Genomic DNA, 17161 nt, shown 5'->3' with positions numbered 1-17161 from the left:
ATAAAATTAGTTAATTATTTATGACATATATAAAAATAAATAGACGTTAAAAATAATCAAATCAAATCAAATCAAATTTTCTTTTGAGTTTGTGAAAAAATATCTAATTCATGAATGCCTTCATAAACGTATAATTAGATTATTATTACTTTAAATGTAACTTGTATATATATTTAGGAAAGCGTTCTTAAATGTGTAAGACATTTTACTAAATTTTATTTATATGAATATATAAATTTGTATAAGATTTTTATAAAATTTAGATATCAAATTCAAGAAGGTCTTACTTAAACTTTAGAAATATGTTATACATATTTAAGAATATTTTACTAAATATACATATAATTCAAATTGAGTAAATATATATTCATATTTATCAATATATTTTAAATTTAAAGTTTTTTTATAAAAAAGTTTTTGAAAAAAATATAAAAAACAAAAATTTGAAAAAAAATCAAAAAAATATTTAAATATTTATTTATTTAACATATATGTATGAAATTGTATAATTATCATTTACCCATTTAATGTAATATATTTAGTCATTATAAACCCTTATGGCTTAGTTTGAAAACAAATCCATGTTTTAGAGCTATATGTAGATCATCATATCTAATAGAGAGATTATCTGATAAGGTAATGTGTTATCCAATATTAAAAAGTTAAAAACAAGTATTAGTTGATAACAAAAAAGAAGCTATATGTGGCAATTTTTCTTTATTTTTTAGAATAAAAATGAATTAGAAAAAGGGTATCGTTGCTACGAAATACGAATCAATAAATTACTTGTACGGTAACTAGACAACATAAAAATTAATGTAGTATCATCATTGGCTGAAGTATTGCTCTTAGTTCATTATCCACAAATATTAATTAAGAAACTGTGTAAATTTATATTAGTAAAGACCCCATTATTAAAGCATTGATTAAGCTTCTCTCTGATATATAAGATTACTCATATTTTACGAGCGCAAAATCAGATTTTAGATTTCTTAGTCAGGACTGCAAGATCTTTCCATAAAGTACTCTATTTCATTAGTTGTTTTATTCCGGTTTGCTTACCCAGACCACCTCAAATTTGAGTAATAAAATAGATTTTCGATGTTAAAAAACAAAATATATAAATATATATATAAGTTGAAATAGTAAGAATAAGATTGTGGTCTTAATCAAAATATGTATTCAAAACAACTATAATATATTGATTCATTACTTACTAGTTACTATTATGAAGCAGAGTGGTTATAATTCCATATAAGACAAAAGAAATACATATTGGAGAATCAGTTATAACTTATGAGTTATAACATAGAGAATCAAATCATAAAGACAAAAAGATAAATTTCCATCTCCAGTTAAAATAAACTATTTTATATTTGAATTTCACTTGATTGCTGGCTGTTGCTTGTGCTCAGCCACGATACCGCTGACTGTAACATATTCTACAATCTAAACCATTTCGATCGTTACTGAGCGAGACATGAACCTGGCTCGAAAGGCGCGACTCGTCCTCCACCAACCAAAGGTGCAGCTGCAACTCCTCTTTCATTCAACAAGCATCTAAAGTGAGCCAACCTCGTAGTTACCTTGTCTGGATTTTCAGCCAACTTTGTGTAGGGTGTCCACAACCGCTCTATCAAACACCAGAATATAAAACGTTAATATTTTTAGCAAAAAAGTAGCATACAAAATGTAAAAATAAAATATTTTGCAAGATGTATAGGAAAAGGTTTATATATGTACCTGCAGCTGCGGCAGCACGAGGCCAAATGGTTTGCTGAATGTCAGAAGCATCAATATGTTCACCCCACATGCACACTTCACCACCAAGTACTAGACTTTGTCGCTTTTCATCCTTTATCATCTCAAATGGCTCGTTCGCGTAAAACATTTGCCACGGTGTGTCTATATGGTCCAAATACCATTTGTCTTGGTTACTCATTATGCACCTTAAACCGGCCGCCGTCACTCTCCCAACAACTCCTGTACCAAGCCTGATTCACCAAGTAAAAAGATAAGTATTCAATGTTGTCTTGTACACAATTTATGGTTTGCATTTACCAGTTGTGGACCACCGTTTTTGGGTTTAATTTGTTTCCAAAGTTGTTGAAGGTTTCTTCCCTACAGTATATAACATTAGAGCAAAATGTAGTTACTAAGAAAAAGCTACTTTGGTTAGCATTTTTTTCCTGTCCAATGAAAGGATATTTTAAATTACCAGTTGATGATTTCATATCCGTGTGACGAAGCAATTTTTTGCGCCCTCAGTACGAAATATTCATAAGCTTCTGCTTCAGTTTTCCGATGTTTTTTTAGCCTGTAGGTTAGATAGTTCAAATAAATAACATGAGCAGATGAAATGTCTACAAGTATCATTACCATTTGGATATTCGAGGTGTTGTAGACCAGCAAGCTGCAACGAAAGTACATGAAGTTAATATACCAGGAAACTAAACACGATAGAGAAGAAATGTATTTGTTAAACAGTGGATAATTTCTTACTTGTATTTACTTCGTCACCTCCCAAGTGGATAAATTTAAACTTAAAGATCTTGCTGAAATCTGAAAAAGTTAATTCCATTAGAAAAGGTTTGGTTAAGCGTATAATGATATAAATATGATGAGCTGAAAGAAAGTGTTTTTAAAGATCGTACCGGAGAGAATGCCATCAATGACCTTGAATGTAAAGTCACTACTCACGTCAAGCGGTTCTTGACAATTCTTGGACGGCCACAAGGAAGGATATCCCTTTCCCCTTTTATTTATTTATTTGAATGAAAATTATTCTCATCGAAAATAATTTTGAATATAAAGAAATGGGATATGAAGAAGGGTAACAAAAAGAAATTACCATGAGAGAGCGTGGCCTGGAACATCAATCTCAGCTAAGACATGAATCCCTCGTCGCCCAGCATAACTATATGTTTATTTTACATATATACAAAAGTAGTTCAGATATGGGATTCCTAACAGTCATAATTTTTTTATATATATCATTTATGAATCCCAACATTACTTGACGATCTCTGCAGCGTCTTCGAAGGTGTATCTCTGAGTGGGAGAATAAGCGCCATTCCATAGTTTTGGATACGAAGGAATCTCTAAGGGAAATGACTGTGTGTCCACAATGTGCCAATGAAGTACATTCTACGCGTACAACCCAACCAGAGAATTATAAGTGATACGATTCATCAACCAACCAAATTGAACAATAAAAAAGAGCTTACTAGCTTGGTGTATGTCATAGAATCAATCACGTTCTTCATAACAGGTAGTGGCAAATAATGTCGGGATGTATCTGTAGCAACAAACAATGTCTCATATCTTATTTCATCCATTTCACATATTAAGAGAAGATATTGCAATTCTATTTATTATATCCTAAAAACAAGTTCAATATATATTGGTAACGTTTAATTTAGAAATAACTGAAAACTTGCTTACCGATCAAAAGACCACGGTAAGAGAATCTGGGCTGGTCTGTGATATTCCATGGAGTCATTAAAATCTCTATTACCTTTTTCTTCATATTAAAATGGCATAACTGGCTGAATGTCTGCATTTATAATTTTATTTATTTATTTTCTTCGATAACTAATTACATCCTTCTTTCGTAGAATGAAAACTAAGTTCAGAAAATAATAAACACAAACCTGTAGGCCATGCAATGCACCGTAAACGCTTTTTGCCTGCGTTGCAACACAGATATCAGTGGAGAGGTTCACGATTGCATTATTAAGTTTTTCTTTTTCATATATTAGCACAAGAGATCAACAAACACTAGTGGAATCACACATTATCATACCCTTTCATGTTTTTTTTTGTACTATTGTCTGAATTAGTGGTCTGTGTATGTATTTTCTAAATTAAAAACAACGGGAAATAGTAATCGACACATAAGCAGATCACGACTTCTGCTTGCATATTTGTATTCTAGTACATGAAAGAACAAACTATAAAGAAAAGACCATACTAAGCCCATCATGGTTAAGTATGGTTCACGTGGAGGCAACCATCGCAGGTCCTACATGAGCCTCTATTGTGATATATAGTGGCCAGAATAATGGATTTTTTGTTAATCTTTTCGACTCGAAGGTGATGAGGAATAATATCATTATTTGTTGATTTATTGGCGACAGAAAATGAAATATATTTTTTGAGAAATGAAATATTTACAATTAGAAGGAACAAAACTGCAACGTCAAATAGAAGTATTTGTATTTCCCCTTTTTATTTTGAAACACGTATGTTTTTCTCTTAAATGTATATTTTCCAGTGGAATCAATTAGATGTCGAACTCAACTATAAAAGAGAGCAACCAAATATTCAAAGTTGGTGTCTTTTATGGCTAATAAAGCTGAATTCACATTTAAATCTTTTATGGATATATAATAATAAGTGGGCAGAAAAAATGATAAAAGGTAGTACTAGTTTTTAGTTGGTGCGTGGGAACTACTAACCTCAAGTTGTGCATACGGCTTCTCTCGGGATGCAACCACTAATTTGTACGATTCGTCTGCTCCATATTCCAACTGCACCATTCCAATCACACAGATTTTAATAATAACAACAATATTTTTGGATTTTTGATAAAATTACACAAACAATATTTTCTTTAAACTGGTAACGGCCAAATGATCAGATGACTAATCTCATAACCATAACAAAGAACTTTGTTTATTAAAAACAATAAAAGACCAAAAAGTTGGCCTAGTGGCAAAGGGATTATGTTGTAACTACCGCCATTCGGGTTCAATTGACTGTGAAAGAGACTATTTATAATGTTTGGGTTTCTAGCAAAGAGGTGAAACCACCTTTTTATATAAACATTTTACCAGAAAAAAAAAACAATAAAACATCAATTTTTATTTAAACTAAAGCCTTGTGAGTCAATTGATACCAATCACACCGATAATAATAATAATAATAGTAATAATAATATAATATTGCTTGGTTTTTAATAAAATCACGCAGACAATATTTTCTTTAAGTTCGTAATGGTCAAATTATTAAAAAAAATGATTTTTAATTTTAAAAAAAGTTAATGGAATAAAAAAATTCGTTATTAATGACTATTAGAAGTGGATACCAGATAATCTGTCGAAGTCAAAAGAAACAAATAAACGATGAATTCATTATCATATCTCACTAATATTGAAATGTTTGTATTTAAAAACTTCTTCAAATTTTATAAAATATAGGTCACTACTTTTATAACCGACTTACAGACTTGCATTTGTTCAGAAGAAGAAAATAATAAATAGAATTTAGTGTCTTTAACCATTGTGAACATTGGATTACTATCATACATCGTGGATCATAAAGAAAATAATCTGATTAAAATCTGGATCTAGGATTCTAATATTGCATATTTGGTGGATCTCTGCAATCTTATCCTTGAACTAAAAGTATTATTTTACTCAAATCAAACAGTAAGGACCCTGCATCCTTAATTTTTAAGCAAAGTGATGATTCAGAATTAAACTACTCATAAAAAATGCACAAAATAAAAAGTGGGTACTATTTACAGTCGTGTTTGGAATTATGCTACTGATCGGAAGATGCTAAAACTTGACATTCAATTTGTTATCTCCTATTTTGTAACTGATCTTGGCAAATGGCCACGGTCACAAACACAACCCGCAATATAATTGGTCATGGCGACAGCGTTTTAGAACAATGGTCGCTGTTATAATTTTGTAATAAATGATGAAACGATATCAGTCTAAATAGTGTACTAATTAATAGGGGTGGGTACTTTATCCGATACCCGAAACCGCACCCGATCCGAAAAATCCGAACCGAAGTAGCAAAATACCCGAACGGGTATTAAGTTAGGAGAGATTGGATATCCGAACCCGAACGGGTAATATCCGAACCCGAATGGATATCCGAAGATAACCGAACATATATAAACTTACCTTTATATTTCTAGTTTACATCTCTCATTTTTTAAAAATATTTATATTGATGTTACACATACTCTAAGATCATAAGTATATATATAATTACGGAAAAAATGATTTGATATTCATTTAAAATGCATGTCAAACTTTTTGTTTCATTTATTAACAAAAGTTACATTCAAAGTTTAAAAACAATACCCAAATTAATATCTATTTGTTTTTAAAATATTATCTCAAAACCTATTAATCATTCAATTTATAAAAAATAAAAAATCAGTTAAGTGAAATCAATATTTTTAAATACAAGAAACTTAGAAAATGAAAATTTTAATTTTTTTTCTTTTAAAATCTAAATATCTGAACCCGATTCAAAATAACCGAATCCGAAATAAAAATACCTGAACCCGACCCGAAGTACAGAAATACCCGAACGGGTTCTCTATCCCTATACCAAAATACCCGAAAATCCAAAATACCCGACCCGAATCCGAACGGGTATCCGAACGCCCACCCCTACTAATTAAGAATTGTTTTAAGTACTAGTACTAGATTTCGATCCGCGCAACCGCGCGAGTTTTTGTTTTCATTTATTTTTATATAAACATTTTGTTTTCAATTCTAAATTGGTATATATCATTTTATGTGTCTATCATTTTTTAATACATAAGTTTATGGTATATTTTTTTCATTGAATAGAGTGTTTCAAACTTTCACATGTATTTGTATCTTCTTCTATATATATATATTTTCAGATTATTATTTCACTATTAAAATCGTAAATATATATATAAAGATTAGTAAAATATCGTTTTATTGTCATATTCAAAAATATTGTAACATTTCAAAAATTTAGAAAGTTTTTAAAAAATTAAAATTTTCGCTTCATAGATTTATATTATCGAGTAAATAATTAAACATTTAGTTTTTGTTTAATTTTTAAAATAAACTATATACTTTAAAATTTGTTTTCATTGGTTTAAGGTAGTAAAGATTAATGAATGTTAGATAATATGATTTTTGTTATTTAAAAAAAAATCTTTATAATTTAAAAGTTAACATCGACAAATATTTAAATAATTAACATATGGAGGTATAGTATTACAACATTAAATTATATTTATTTAATTTATACTATCTATAAATCCAATGGATCATCTATTGTTTAAATCTAATTATTGATAGCCCAATAAAATTTTTTGGTATGCCCAAAATATAAATGATAAGATTAGAGATTAAATGTAACATGACTTTATAGAAATATGTCTATTGGATCCATTTTTTAAAAAATCACACATGAATTAAAGTTGTGACTAAGGTTGTGAATTTTGTTTTAATATATAAGATTTTCAAAATGAATAGAATTCATCTACGATAAATTAAACATTAGCAAAACATATATATTAAAAAATTCTATAAAATAATATACCGAAAATATACCTTTACTTAATAAGGTCTTTCAAAACTCACGTAAATTATGTTTTCCCAGTTTTGTGCCAAGAGTTAAGAACTTTAATTATGCAATGAAGATGTCCGTGACTGCGGTGGACCACCACACAACCAACGACTCGCCAGACATCAATCAGCAAAACCAAGCAAGCAAACATTTAAAAAATAAGAAGTTGGAGAATCGATACATCTACAGATCCAATTTTATATCTCTTTGCTGCACATATAAAAAATATTATATTTAAAATACTCTATTTTAAGCAATAAGAAATTCTTCTACGAAGATAATGCCAGTAGTTACTTTGTACTAGTTAGGGTGAGAATGGTAAACATTTTCATAAATGATAAAAAAATTTTTGCTAAAAATGATAATTTCAACTTAAAAAGTTTTCAGCATAAAATGCGATGACAATTTACTAGAAGAAAACAAAGAAAATGATCTTCATCCACAAACAAAAAAAAGAAGAAGAATATTTATCTTATCAACTTAACTTTTTCTTCTTCTCCTTTTCAATTTTGTTAATACTTTTTTCTTATAACTGTTTTTTTATACTTTTCAAATAATAAGGGCATCATTCTAAAAACTAAACGTAAGCAAAGTATTCATCATTAATTTCATGAAAAAGTGACTTTATTCGTTGACAGTGAGTGGGATGATGAAGCTAACCTCATCGGTGGAGGAAGATATGATGACGTGGAGTCCCTCAAGCAGAGCAGATCCGCCGGAGCTTGAAGAGTTCCGATGGCCAGAGACGACGTGGCTCAGCCTCACAACTGCAAGCATTCTATCGAATCCTTCTTTCAAAATGCCTGAAGGATCCTCGTATTTGCTTCCCTCCGTCACAAGCTTGAAATCTTCGCTTAAATACATTCTCCGGCCACCGTGGCTAACTTCCGCCGGTAAAGGCCAAATCCTTAACTTTTCGATGTCCTCAAAGGCGGAGACTGCCCCGGCGATGAATAGCAAAAACAACGGCGCAACGCCGGAGATCTTTGTTGCTATACCTCTCATTTTATCTCTCTCAGTCAGGGAGATAGGAACAAGTAAAATAACAAAAATGGTTTTTAATATAAAAAAATTTCGTAGCAGAAATGAAGGAGAATCTCAGGATTCAAAGCTTAGAAATCTCGCTCTTTATATAGACATATCTATTTCATTATAAATCTCTAATTCTTTTTTTTTAATCAACAAATCTCTAATTCTTAAGTTAAAAAAAAAATCTAATTCTCAAAAATTGTCTGTACACTTCAGTTTAAAAAAAATTGTCTTTACACGTATTAAGGGAAAATATATAAATTGTGATACCTTAGTTTAACTACACCTTTTTACCTATTCGATAAGCTGAAGTACTGCTGGCAAAAAAAAAAGATAAGCTGAAATACTATTCATGTTAAAGTGATTTAAAAAAAAAAACTCTTGCTTGTAATACAAAATTATAAAACGTAGAATATTTATTATGAAACGTGGATAATATTTATTTACATGTACATTGAGAACTATATACAATTCACATGAATAGTTGATTTTACCCTCTAAATTGACGAAATTGGGGGCTGTATAAAGAGTGTTTTCTGAATTAGTGTTAGTTCATGTACCATATGCTAGAAATGCGAAAATGGATTTTCTTATTAATAATAGAAAGTATATTATATCGGCTTTGGGTCAAAAGTATATTATATTGTTTAGTGAATATTTTGAACCGTATAGGAGCATGTTTGATTGACGATAAAATTATGTGTTTGATGAAGAAAGATGGATGTACGAAAAAATCCAGTAACATAGTATTTTTTACATAATAATATAGTCTCATGTTATTTGATGCGTTGAATTTTATTTTAAATAAATATTTACAAAAAGAAAGAAGAAGAAGAAGCAAAAGGTGTATGAAGAAAATAGGTGAATAATTGAAGACTGTTTCGTTTATCTGTTAATGATTTTGGTGAGAATTTGGTAATATTGATATTGTTGATGTGATTTTCATTGGTTAGGTCAACTGGGCTATGACGCTATGTTACCTTTTCTTTTGTCAACGAGGATTATGTTCATCGATATCGTATTATTTAGAGAAATTAGGGGACATGACCATCGCAAAAGAAAAATTAAGTACATCACTACTATATAAAATAAGAACTTCTAAACACTGTCACATGGGCAGAAATATTCCTACCCAATCATTTTGACATGTCAACACATTCATTCAATATTGGGTTAAAATATGAATAGTATTTGCTTGATCGGTTAATTTATTTTCTTTCTTTCTAAGCCCATTTTAAATCCAATCGTAACTACTCACCTTCCTTTTCTATTTTATTCAACTTCAACCCTTCTTTTTGACAAATTTACGCCGTTTCAAATCTGCGGCTTAACTCCAGCCATCTCTTCCTCTACTTAAATAGATCTTCTTCAATATTAAACTACGTGATCCATTAATATTTTCTTCGACTTTTCAACCATGACAGTCACCCCTTCAATTTCCCTCCTCACTCTATAATTTCATTATGCTTCGCAACCTATTTCATAGACCAGGAAAACTAAACCACCGCATCTATGGCGTCAAACTCCTCAAAATCAACGGGCGTGGGTCAAGCAGCTGTTTTATTCGATTTTGGATAAGACGAAGCTGATCTGGGAAGCCTGTAACCCAAGTAAGCTCATTGGTAGAATTGCTTCTGATTAAGAGCTTATGATTAAGAACATATACATCGACATTCAACATTCAACATTCGACATGTGTTCCTATATTTTTCGTATTTGTCAATTTATAAACTCGCTAATTCTTATATGGTATATGGACAGAGTTCTGTCGGCTCAAGCTTTCTCTCACAATTCTGTTTTTCTCGAGATAGAAGATATATGGTGATGATTGAATCACAGAGGTTCAGGTTTCGAAGCTAACTGCGTCCAAATAAGGGATCTTTACAGCAACTTTCAGAGACAAATTTTACCAAAAAAAAAACTTTCACAAACAAATATTTCAAAAGTGTAACATGATTTGGTTAACATCTCCCCCGGAAAAAATATCTACCATCAGTGTCTTAAATGTGGTGGAGCACATTAAGCTAATCAACAGCCAACTTCTCGAACAGTAACGCCATGTTAGGCTGTTCTTGAGAGCATTGATGGAACAATGACTGGGCGAGTGTATGTTCATCTACAGGCTAAAGAGCAAGCATTTTCAATTTCAGTTTAGAACTCTTCTTCAGATGTCATGCATAATACCTCTAACGGTGTAAATATCACCATCTGTAGGGGACCAATTTTAAATGTGTATTTGTGGGACAGAGTTGCGGAAGAGTTTCGACGAAGTGGAAGTACCGCTACCGTACTCTTAATTGGTTACAATCGTGTATCCAAAAAGAGTGGGAGATAAAACAATGTCTCCACATTTTTCATGCCTAGCATTTTGGTTGCTTTTTATTATTTTGGGTTTTCCATTGTATTTTTCCTGTAAGAAGAACTACACTGCTGTGATGCTTATTCACCTGTTAACTAACATTGTCATTTTTATAATGTTCTCTTATCTCCTTGCTCCATACGCAACCTTACGCTCAGCTCAATGTCCCCCTCCAGAGTATTCATTAAATTAAACAATAGGTCGTGTTTGTTTTAAATTCAATTCGTCTTTGTTTTCAAATTACGGATTGCTTTGTTTTTGAATTACAAATAGTGTTTGGTCTGCATATTAGTATTTGTTTTAAAATTAAACATTAGGTCGTCCGTCTTGGTTTACCAAAAAAAAATTTTGTTTACCAATTATTGTACGTGTTGTTTCAAACATCTGATCATTTTTATTTTTAGATTACATGTCGCGTTAGCTCTGTCTATTAGCGTATGTTTCTAAATGAAAACATTATGACGTGTGTTTTAAAATTTTAGGTATCGAGTAGAAATATCGCTCTACAGCAATGTTGACAGTTGACACGGCTACTATTGTCCTGCTTGGTGTCACGATTAAAGAGCTGACGGGAAGACATGCTTCCGAATTAATGGATGCCTACTTGGAGGGATCCTATTCTCCCACAGCGTTCACCTCCCTAACCATTTAAACTCACTCACATTATGTTCTATATTCCTAGGCTAATGGATACATGGGTGCTGAGCATGAGGTCCCAGTCCCACAATGTATGGTGGATACAATTGGCCAGACACACAAATTCAGGGTCTGACTAGCTACAACTTCATTGCAAAAGACAGACCATCAGTCACTAAGGTTGTATACGCTGCAGACTTCCGTCTTCCAAACCAGTGAATGACAATCCAATAAACGAAGGGGATGGACACAACAGCTTTGCAACTATATAAGTCGTGAGCTCCAAATGAGGTAGAAAAGAGGTCTGCTGAGACAAGTACACTTACCAAAGACACTAACGAAGAGAAGGAAGCCAAGCGTTCCAAGTGTATCACCTAATTGCTCCAACTCTCCAACTCTCCACCTACACATACCATGTCTGCCTAAGACCACCATTTCACCATCAGTTCTTTATGGCTTTTAAAGTTGTCTACTGTCCTCCGCTCTTTTCTTTAATGTTTATTTTCCCTCTTCTGTTGTGCTCCAAATCTTCCTTACACAAACATTATAGTTAAATTAAGTTGTTAAAATTAGTCTTCCAATAAATTCTTGAACGTTGTTTTATGGTCCACATAATATACAAGAGAACTAATTGGTTAAATATAAAATCATAGTTGGTTTCTATTTTAGTTGTATTTTTGAAATCTTAATTTATATTGTTAAGTGTTAAATATAAATATTTTAATTTCAACGGAGTTAGGCATAGACAACATAAATATTCTAAACAAATAGTAAAACGTAGCAAGGCAAAAGAAAAAGAAGTTGTAACTAAGGGCATGATTATTGGTGGGACTAATTTCTAAGTCCTTAGATTAGTTTACTATTATTTTGATGTTAAGAGAAAAAGTTAAAAACAATGCTAAAAGTTAGGATTATTGGTAGGACTTTTAGATATCTCTTAGTTATTAAAGTATACATTTTTAATAAGTAATGACATTTTAAAGATAAATTTAAAATAAAATATTTAACATTAAAATATAAAACATGAGAAAATTACAAACTTGAAAAAAAAACAAGGAGAAAAATTACAAACATTATAAAAAAAAGCAAACTAACATTTTATTGAATTCATAGAAACTTAAACATTCTAGATATTCGGGAAATGTCCAAAATTAACCCATATATTTTCAATTAAATTTTTTTTTAATTATTGATGGCCTTGTGTATTCCGAACTTCTGCTCGACGTCCCATTGTAGTACCGAGATTTGTAGTCCGTTTGACTACAAAAGTGGGATCCACATCTACTCTTTGTTGAAATTCTGAAGCGTTAATGTATGAATCTCGTTCATCTTCGATAATCATATTATGGAGTATGATACATGCTCTCATAATATTTCCTATTTTGTTTTTATACCATAAATTAGATGAATTTCTAACAACCGCGAATCTAGCTTGGAGGACACCGAAGGCACGCTCAACATCTTTTCGGACGGCTTCTTGGTGTTTAGCAAATAAACAATGTTTTGGACCTTGTGGGAGTCAGATAGATTGAATAAAAGTAGTCTATTTCGGATAAATACCATCGGCGAGATAGTAAGCCAAATGGTACTCCCTTCCGTTGACATGGAAATTGACTTCCGGAGCGTTTCCGTTAATTATTTCATCAAAAACAGGTGATCGATCAAGAATATTAAGATTGTTCATAGTACCTGGAACTCCAAAAAATGTGTGCCATATCAGAGGTCGTACGAAGCTACCGCCTCCAACACAATTGTGGGTTTTTCGGTTCCTCGTGAATACATTCTTTTCCAAGCGGCTGGGCAATTCTTCCACTCCCAATGCATACAGTCGATGCTTCCAACCATTCCTGGAAATCCACGTTGTTCTCCAATATATAGTAGTCTTTCCAGATCCTCCGGTGTTGGACGTCTTAGGTATTGATCGCCAAACAAGTGGATTATTCCGGCGGTAAAATGGTGCAAACATTTTCTAGTTGTTGTTTCACCTAGTCGGACATATTCGTCAACGGCATCAGCCCCACCACCATACGCCAATTGACGAATTGCTGCGGTATATTTTTGGAGCGGAGATAGACTAGACCGTCCGGCTGCATCTTCTCTTGGTTGAAAATACTCAAATTTCTTGGGAGAGACGATGCACAATACCCAAGAACAATGACTTGTTCATTCGAAACCGTCTCCGGAATATATTGTGCGGGAATGTTGGAGTTTCACTAAAATAATCATTCCAAAGCTTCTTGTGACCGTATTCTCGGTTTCTCTCAATAAAAATACGTTTTTTCGCTCTTTTGGTTCGGGAATAATATCTGGGATTTCTAAGAATTCTTCAAACATAGATTCGAATTCAGCATCATCATCTTTGTGGTAGTGATAATGGGAAGATGATGCCATTGTGAAAGAAAAGAAAAACAAAGGTTTTGAATGAGATAAGTAGAGAGGAGAAGTATGTTTTTAACGAGAAGTGGATATATATAATTGTGAAATTGGTTTCTCTTATTTATAGGAAAAAGAAGATCATACTCTTTGATTGTTTCTTGTTAGTCTTGTGACACTTTACTACAACTTGTGACCTTTTAACTTTATTTCTTGTCACAATACACTCACGAGCACACTTAAGTTTTGGTGTTATATTCAATCACAAGACCGTCACTCACGAGCACACTTGACAATACAAGTACTCGCACACTTGACATGACAAAATTAAGACAATACATAAGACATTCACGAAAATACAAAGAGTTCCAATAGTCATAACACATTATAGCTTAGATCAATGATCAATTCATCAAAAACATAAGTCATTATACAGATTACATAAACATGATCAATGATCAATTCCTCATAAACAGATTACATAAAGATGAGGACAATACCTATTACAATAATGACAATGGCCATAACCGCAACAAAGTAATCAAAGCTAGACCTTAATTTATTCTTTGCCAACTCAAACACAAGGTTCTCTAGCCTAACCAGCTTCTGCTCAGTGTCGTAGTCACTCAAGAAGTTCAGAGAATCTACCTTTTCGGCTAACTGAAGTGTGTGTCTATCCCTGGCTCTCATCTCCTCCATTGCAGCCTCATCCCACCATTTCCAAACATGGCACTCTCCATCATCAACGTAGAACATGTGTAGTATCTTCTACCTGGATCGGTTCTACTCTACGATGTAGCTAGCTGGGGTTGACTACCACAGTAGCATGTCTGTGGAAAACCGAATTCAACCTCAGGCTGCGGAGGGTATAGAATCTCCTCACCGTTCACGTAACTTAGCTCTGCCTGGCCTTGACGAATTAGCGCTTCAATTTCGCTGTCACTTTCCGCCTCATCCCCACCAAACTCCTCAGATTGGGAAGGTTGGGTGTAGCTGTAGTCAAGACCCATGTTTGATGAAACCTGTAAAAATAACAAGGGTAATATTAGAGAGTTAATTAATAAAGAAGGCCATTCATTTTAATTAGCCAACGACCAAGTTCAACAACCACGAAGCACATACATTCATAGATTAACCAACATAAAGATAGAAGTACATTAAAAACATAGAGGATCTTGTTCTTGCGACATTAAAAACATAGAGGAGCTCGTAACCAAAGCAGTACATTAAAACATAGAAAGCTAGGCATAAATTAAAGACACTTAAGGAGGTGGTTTATGCGACACTAGAAAGCTATATATACTCGGCTAGTAGCTTGTTTTTGGCAACTTCTTCAGCCTCACTTAGTGGTTTTTTTGGCAAGTAAAGTGTCTAGTATGGCAAGCTTGGAGAGTTTTTCTTTCCTCGCGAGATCCTTTTGCCTCATTTTCCAAACGCTTGTATAATCAGCAACCGACTTCCCCTGACCATTACTTCTTTTAGCTTTTGCAGCCTTGACACCTTCAGGCCGGATCTCATGGTCAGTAACACTGGTGGAAGACAGTTGGGAACCTGTTTCACCGCTTTTCCTCTTTGAACTTCCACAAGCTTTAGTGGTGTTGAGGCTAAGCCATTTCTGTTCATGCCTCAACACACACCAAGCATGCTCAAGTGTAAATTTCGATTCCTGATCAGAGTAGAAGATGTCATAGGCCACCTTCAGAACATCGTTATCATTCTGACCACTACTAATTTGCCTCTCTGCAGCCGCATATGCACCACAAAACTTGTTAGTTTGATCATTGATCTTGTGCCACCTCTGCTTATAATGGAGATGTTCTCTACTTTGACGACCATCTCTTCTAAGTAGTGCCGCTAAGAAATAATCTCCTACTCGTTGCCAGAAGGTCCCAGACTTTTGGTTATTGCCGACTATAGCATCCTTAGATGTGTTTAATCCGCTGGGGTCCATTTGTGTCTCTTCCCACGCTCCACGGGTATGTCTGTAGGTGGAGTTGGAGCCTCACATTGTTGAGAACTGAATTGAGGGATTTCTGAAGATCCAGAATGAAAACTCTCATAAGGAGAGTTTTCATGGAGAACACTTTCCTGTTGACTGTGAAGAAGGCCCATATAACTAGAGGACTGGCTATACGGATTCATAGCAGTAAGAAGAGAGAAGGGACCCGAGAAGAGAAGAGAAAGAAGATGATGGTGAAAAAATTATCTCCTAGAAGCTCGGTTTAATAGGTGAAACTGTAATTAACACAACCATAATGACCTAACTACCAAAGTACATCTCAGTTAATACACATTACACAACCAACTTTGCAAGTGCATTAAGTAACCGTTAATGATGACATTTACATAATAGACTTGGTCTCAATCAAACTAGCCTTTCATTTCAAACATGGCAAACTAGCAATATAGGTATACAAACTAGCATAGTTCATTAGCCTTTCATTTCAAACATGACAAACTAGCAATAAAGGTATACAAACTAGCATAGTTCATTACAGAAACAAGAGTCCAACTCTAGACGATTTGGTTGCAAACAAACTAGAGAGTAATTTCAAGAATACAAACTAGATTACTATCATGTCATTATACGAACAAGATTACTTTGAGAGCTGAAGAGAAAGTCAATTACCTTCAACTTTGGACGAAATGATTGTTCTTACTTAGAGTTGTTTCCTTTCCCGGTAATTGCAGACGAACCACACCTAACAAAAGACTCAGAATAAAATTATCTTCATCAAATTAGTATTGATTTCCGAAACACATGTTGAATACTTTCATCAAAAAATCACACTCTCTCACACTCTCACAGACTAGAAAGCCGATTATAGGTTTCTGAAATCCCTAATTCTACAACACGATGCGAATCCTAATACATGCAAAGACTCAATACGGAGGAGGAACACCTACCCTCTTCAACTTCGAATAGATGAATACGCTGTTGAGTAGAGAGAACCGCTGTTGAGTCGAGAGAGAACCGTCGAGAGTCGAGAGAGAACAGTCGAATGTCGAGAGAGAACCGTCGAATGTCGAGAGATCGGGAGAGATGAGGAGAGATCGAGAGAGAAGAGAGAACCGTCGAATGTCGAGAGATCGGGAGAGAAGAGTAGAGATCGAGAGATCGGGAGAGAAGAGGAGAGATCGAGAGAGAAGAGGAAAGTGTTTCTCGTTCCCAAATCGATTTTGCCTTACCCTTTTTTCGGCCATTCGCGACACGGCACGTGACTCCTTAGGACGCCACCGAAAAAACTCTTAACTAAGGTCGTCCCAGTTTTAATTGCATGTTTTTCATTTAATTATAATCCTATTAATGCTAAGATATTCTAAGTGGGACGCCAATAATCATGGCCTAAGTTACATTCAACATAACCAAAATTAACAAACTACAACAAAAGTAGCACTCGCTTC

The 17161-nt window shown here is 33.4% G+C and overlaps 2 protein-coding genes across 2 annotated transcripts; both read right to left on the bottom strand.

Moving 5' to 3' along the window:
- Positions 1 to 1239: 1239 nt before the first annotated feature.
- On the bottom strand, positions 1240 to 8496 carry LOC106296416 (beta-hexosaminidase 3). The gene is made up of 14 exons (XM_013732551.1): positions 8020 to 8496; positions 4461 to 4532; positions 3654 to 3689; positions 3445 to 3556; positions 3228 to 3298; positions 3017 to 3147; positions 2852 to 2917; positions 2655 to 2755; positions 2503 to 2562; positions 2380 to 2413; positions 2219 to 2317; positions 2062 to 2121; positions 1744 to 1994; positions 1240 to 1633 (listed from the first exon to the last, which is right to left on the bottom strand). The coding sequence occupies exons 1-14, from the start codon at positions 8362 to 8364 to the stop codon at positions 1467 to 1469; spliced, it is 1605 nt and encodes a 534-aa protein (XP_013588005.1). The 5' UTR covers positions 8365 to 8496; the 3' UTR covers positions 1240 to 1466.
- A 6599-nt stretch (positions 8497 to 15095) lies between these two features.
- Positions 15096 to 15707, bottom strand: LOC106298005 (glutathione S-transferase T3-like). The gene has a single exon (XM_013734113.1). It carries the CDS (start codon positions 15705 to 15707, stop codon positions 15096 to 15098), a length of 612 nt encoding a protein of 203 aa, XP_013589567.1.
- Positions 15708 to 17161: the final 1454 nt, after the last annotated feature.

Source organism: Brassica oleracea, chromosome C6 (genome assembly GCF_000695525.1).
Source record: "Brassica oleracea var. oleracea cultivar TO1000 chromosome C6, BOL, whole genome shotgun sequence".
Classification (NCBI taxonomy): Eukaryota; Viridiplantae; Streptophyta; class Magnoliopsida; order Brassicales; family Brassicaceae; genus Brassica; species Brassica oleracea.
This window is presented reverse-complemented; position numbering and strand designations above follow the sequence as displayed.

What these genes read in the sequence shown, in the direction of transcription:
- LOC106296416 (XM_013732551.1), bottom strand. Translation starts at nt 8,364, where the DNA reads ATGAGAGGTATAGCAACAAAGATCTCCGGCGTTGCGCCGTTGTTTTTG. An exon ending in GACGCTGCAGAGATCGTCAA is followed by an intron (nt 2,918 to 3,016) that starts GTAATGTTGGGA and finishes ATAAACATATAG; the next exon opens with TTATGCTGGGCGACGAGGGA. An exon ending in TCGTGCTGCCGCAGCTGCAG is followed by an intron (nt 1,634 to 1,743) that starts GTACATATATAA and finishes GGTGTTTGATAG; the next exon opens with AGCGGTTGTGGACACCCTAC.
- LOC106298005 (XM_013734113.1), bottom strand. Translation starts at nt 15,707, where the DNA reads ATGGACCCCAGCGGATTAAACACATCTAAGGATGCTATAGTCGGCAAT.